The 5,575-nt window shown below is 42.2% G+C and overlaps 1 protein-coding gene across 1 annotated transcript; it reads left to right on the top strand.

Annotated features, from left to right (window-relative positions):
- Positions 1-3,355: 3,355 nt before the first annotated feature.
- On the top strand, positions 3,356-4,396 carry LOC136469058 (germin-like protein 12-2). The gene is made up of 3 exons (XM_066467394.1): positions 3,356-3,555; positions 3,718-4,287; positions 4,380-4,396. Exons 1-3 carry the CDS (start codon positions 3,438-3,440, stop codon positions 4,394-4,396), a joined length of 705 nt encoding a protein of 234 aa, XP_066323491.1. The 5' UTR covers positions 3,356-3,437.
- Positions 4,397-5,575: the final 1,179 nt, after the last annotated feature.

Genomic DNA, 5,575 nt, shown 5'->3' with positions numbered 1-5,575 from the left:
TGGTGGCTCCAACCGGGACTAATGGTCCCTGCCAACTCTGTCTGGCGCAGTAGCCGTTGGATAGGGACCTTTAGTCCCGATTGGAGCCACCAACCGGGACTAAAGGTATCTCTAGTCCTGGGCGCAAAAAAATCTGGGACTAGAGCCTATTTTGGCAGAGGATCAAAGGTCTGTTCTCTACTAGTGTATATGTGAGATTTGACTTCCTGGGCTCACATATGGTGCGTATCTGGTTTTGTTCTTAAAACCGGGTGCTACATAAACTATACTATCAACTGGTACATCAGCGAAGGTTAACTTAATCGACCAAGTAGGCCATGGAGCCACACGACCTATGTGTTCCACTACAAGCATATAGTAACAGAAGTGAAATATCATACGTGATCACATCCAATTCCAACGATGTATTACTACTTAAGCTTAATTTAATACAAATTTTGCAAGACAAAAGTCCACACACGAGAAGTCTAACCGTCCAAATATACAGTAGTTTTTAAGGCACTATGTCAAAACAGCCAAAGGAGACGCCTTAATTAGTGACATGAAATTAAACACATGCCACTAATGTAAGATTAGTGGCGCGGGTAATTTGTCGCTCAGGTCTCACAGGATCGGCCACAGCGCCACGGTTCCTGACTTATGGGGAGCATGGGTCTATCTTATGACCGCCTCTAAGTAGTGCTTTATTCTCGAGGTATCAAGAAGCTCGTGCTTCCCCTAGTGTACTCGTTGGAGCCCCTCGCACGGGCCAAGATCTTGGTTGGATAACTCCGTGGATAGTCCCCGGGCCATCCCCACACGCAAGTGTGTCTTTGAAATGGCCAATCGTGGACTGCTCCCTACCATCTTCAATATCGAGCTTCCGGCTCAAACACCATGGGCCTCGTTCCTTCGGTACACCAGAGGTGCCGCACCATAAACGTGGTTCTTGTGATATCGCAAGGTTAGAAGCCGCTAGGGTACAATAATGGTGCACGCACGAGCACTAAGCTTCAGAGGTATGCAAACCTCTTTTACTAAGCCTAATGCAAGAGATAAAGCGGTTTTCTAACTAGCCTAACCCCACCAGGAGAATTCTAGTGACTGCCATGTCAGCTAGTCATTGCCGACCATTGGACCTTTCTCCGGTGACCACCGAATAAATCCGGTGCACCTAAACTTTCTTTGGCGCCGCCCTCTCTATCCATTGCCAGATTATTCCGGTGCCTATAAAAGCTTTTGCAAAGACTTCTTCATCGTCCTAGCCTTTTCTCCAGTCCTCCCTAGTCGCAACCACCAATGTTTTGTTGGTGTTTGTCTTGCCTACTTCTGTGTACCGCCCTTTTCATTTCTCCGTTGCTTGTAAAAAGAGGCATCACATGAGTTATCCGGTGCTCCTGTGCAGCACTCGTCTAGTTCCGTTTGTTTATGTCTTCTTGTCTGCCCTTCTTCTACTTTGGACTTTTTGCATGTCTTCCAGGTATGATCTCCATTATTGCTCCATGGCCTTCGCTGAGGTGATCTTTAAATGCATGACTAACCATCCCAAATATTACAGCGTACACTTGACATATTAGCATATATAAGCCACTATCACAGAGTATACAATCACTGTTGGCCGATCACTGCCGACTGCTTTGCAATCGGTAGGGATAAGGTTCGTAGCTTCAACCGGTTGTGATAGGATAGCTTTCATATATTGCCCAATGGTAACACAGACCGGCAGTGATTCTTTAGCCATGCACCTAAATTTTTGTTTCAACATGGTTGATGAAGCAGGATCACGGTCATGGTGCTTTTTTTTGAGATCTACAACTTTCGTTTTTGCTATTTGTCCATCCGAGGTCGTTTAAAAAATTCAAATTTTAAACTTTTAGAAATTCAAACGTTAATGAAGGGCCAATATCATATCAGATGCAAAAAAAAAGTCACTATCCGATGCAGCAAGACGCTAATGAAGGGTCAATGTCATATCAAAAAGTCTGGGATCTGGAGAATAGAAAAATAACATTTTGCTAATGTTGTGGCAATAGCAGGCTGCAGGCTAGCTTATGGGATGACCTCACTGGTGAAGCACGAAGGACAGATGACGGTTTGGTCTTGTACCGAAAGATATAGAAGCTTCACCAGATTAACTCAAAAGTAAAGCGTGTGCGGTAGCTACCCTTTAGGCGTTTACCAAGTTTGTCCCAGCCTTGGTACGGAAGCATTCCACTCGATTCATTCATTTATGTTAACTCCCGAAAAAATGGTGACCAAGTAAACATTGGAAACAGCGGAGTTGACTCCTTCTGCTATATACTACCTTCGTCCCAAATTAATTGTCGTTTTGGGTTTCCGTGCCATAAGTTTGTCTTGATTTGTAGAAAACACGAGCAACATTTGTATTTCCAAACAAATTTATTATGAAAATAGATTTAAAGATCTATCTAATGGTATTAATTGTGTATCATAAATATTAATATCTTTTTATATAAAATTAGTCGTCAAAGTTATTTCTCAGGAAGCGAGAACGACGGTTATTTTTGGGCAGAGGAAGTATGACTCAACTAGTGGTCACGAATGACGACATGGAGATCATTAAATAGTTGTGATCAAGGTGTAAAGTAAATAAAGATATTGTACATGTGTTATAAAGAGGCTTCCCCACTATTGACTCTTTCTATCTTTTATTAGCGAGGATTTGACTCTTTCTATACGCATGTTAGCACAAGCATCGATGACTCTTTCTGTACCTCACGTATTAGTGTAAAGCTACTAAGAAGCAGTCAAGTGCTTGATCTAGTAAAGCGTGTACGACAGATGTTGGTTTCAGATATATAATTCCACAGTTCTCACAAGCAAAAAAAATGGTGACCAAATAAACATTGGAAACGTTAGTCGTCTGCTATATATGACTCGTCAACCGGTCACGACTGACGAAATATATGGAGATTGTTGGATAGTTATAATTATATGAAGTGCAAAAGGTAATAAAGATTTTGTATGACGGTCATGTACTTTCGCATTGTTGACTATTTGTAAATTTTTTTGTGAGTTGACTCTTTCTATACCTATGTTAGCACAAGCAAAGATGGTACGCTTGAACCCAGACACCAAAAAACACAAAAAGAAAACAAAGACTACACTTCCGTAATGCTGTGCTGCAAGCAAAGAGAACGTGCACGTTGATTTTGTTAGCCGTATGGTGCGAGTGAAAAAATTATTAAAAGCAAGGTAGGTGTGCGAAGTTGATATAAGACAACTGCCAAGACTGTTTCTTCAGTTCTGCTGAAAGGTTCGACTTAAGACTTATTAAGCCATTAATACGTACACGTCGCCACATGCTCTGTGGCAGGCTATATAACCTCACCATCCCCATGCCAAAAGCATCAACAAGACAGACACAAACACCACAAGCTAAGAAGCTCCATAGCTGAATTCAGAGAGCACAAACACAAAAGCGTGTGCAAAACCAAATGGCTGCCTCCACCTACTTCCTCCTCGTTGCTTTTGTAGCATTGGTCATTTCTCAGGCCACTGCCTCTGACCCTAGCCCGCTCCAAGACTTCTGTGTTGCCGACATACACTCTCCGGGTATGCATACTCTCGCTTTAAGTCATGCTGTTTTCTTATACTAATTCACTAATCAAATAAGAATCATTTGTTAAAACAAGCATCTACATACAACTAGCATTTCAAGGTATGGCCTAATCACCTGTTCTCCATCTAACTATTTGTCCTCGTCTATGCATACAGTGAAGGTGAATGGATTTGTTTGCAAGGACCCCATGGCAGTGAACGCCGATGACTTTTTCAAGGCAGCAAACCTTGACAAGCCTAGGGACACCATGAAAAGCAAGGTTGGATCCAATGTCACTTTGATCAATGTCATGCAGTTGCCTGGACTCAACACCCTGGGCATCTCGTTGGCTCGCATTGACTACGCACCATTAGGCGAAAATCCGCCACACACCCACCCACGTGCCACAGAGATCCTCACCGTGCTCGAGGGTACACTTTATGTTGGATTTGTCACCTCCAACACAGACAACGGTAACAAGCTATTCGCCAAGGTTCTCAACAAGGGTGACGTGTTTGTCTTCCCCCAAGGGCTCATACACTTCCAATTCAACCCGGTCCATGACAAGCCGGCTGTGGCAATCGCTGCACTAAGCAGCCAGAACCCTGGGGTTATTACTATTGCGAACGCAGTCTTTGGATCAAAGCCACCGATCTCAGATGATGTCTTGGCCAAGGCCTTCCAGGTGCAAAAGGGAACAATTGATTGGCTTCAAGCTCAGTTCTGGGAGAACAAACCACTACTAAGTAAATCAAGACTCAGTTCATTATTGTATAGGAAGATATGCTTATATGCATTTTGCATACTCCTGTATCTATTCAGTTACGCTATGCTACAGCCGATAATATTGAATAAATTGGAAGTTGTAACCAATTACTGTTTTTGTGTCTGTGCTGCAAGCTATACCACCATGTTCTTTTTGAATATTTAAAGTGACGTGAAGAGATCATATAAAATTTATTCAATATTGTATGTATATGATATGCCGTTACATAAACAAGATTTCAGGACGTAATTTGGAGATGAATATTCCATGGAGCCGTCCAAATTGCTAAGCTAAACTGTAACACCCTAAAATTGGAATTTCTAGAAATAGAGCTAAAATTATTTAATTTTGAATTTTGTGCTCATGAAAACATAGGAAAATAAAAATTTTCATTAATTTAAAATTTATCATAAGGTAGAAATGTGTTTGTTGTATTCATGCCGGTCGCACCTCGTGTTTCTATGTGCAAAATGTGTGTTTTTTATACTGTTTAGGAGACGAATATCTATCTCTAGGAATTTTTTAGCTTCTTTCTGAAATTTAATTCCTACCTCCTTCACCTTAATCTTTATGTTCCAAGTTCCCAACAATCTTTTTATGAGCTCTAAATACTTTATTTGGGTTCATCATGTTCCAAAGTGTCTCTGAGAATTTTCTCCAAATTTTCGGAGGTCTCGGAGTATTTTTCGTGGCTTAAATATTAATTCTGGACTTTTCTACAATTATTTTATCCATGAAATTAATTAATTCCGGATATAATAAATCTCTCAATTTTCCCAACGCTCAAAGCCTAGGTGCAATAATCCTAGTAAATCTCAAAGGCCCATGCAGGGGCTTTAATGTTTATTTAGGCCCATTAGTGCAGGCGGATGGTGCAATGTCAATTAGTACCATAATCGCTAGTTGACGGGGATGTGGGGAGTTTTTCTCCCTATATATCTACCAACCCTTTGGGCAAAGCATACCAAAACTATCGTATAGGGAGCCCCTAGTTTAGAAAATCCCTCAGTCTAGTAAATTATATTTTTCCCTCCTTCCCTCGCCGTCGCCGTCACCGTCGCGCTGCGCTGCCCAGCCCAGCCATCATCTCCTTCGTGCAACAAGTCGAGCCCACCCCTGCGCGCTGTTGCCATCGACCGCCGCCGGCCGTGTATACGTCATCATGGGGAGATCCATCTATTGCCATCAACTTCATCTCCGGCAGTGCATGCAGACCATGCATCGTTTCGGTACGTTGCTATGCCTGGCCCGCCGATCTACCATCTGCT

Source organism: Miscanthus floridulus, chromosome 8 (genome assembly GCF_019320115.1).
Source record: "Miscanthus floridulus cultivar M001 chromosome 8, ASM1932011v1, whole genome shotgun sequence".
Lineage (NCBI taxonomy): Eukaryota > Viridiplantae > Streptophyta > Magnoliopsida > Poales > Poaceae > Miscanthus > Miscanthus floridulus.
This window is presented reverse-complemented; position numbering and strand designations above follow the sequence as displayed.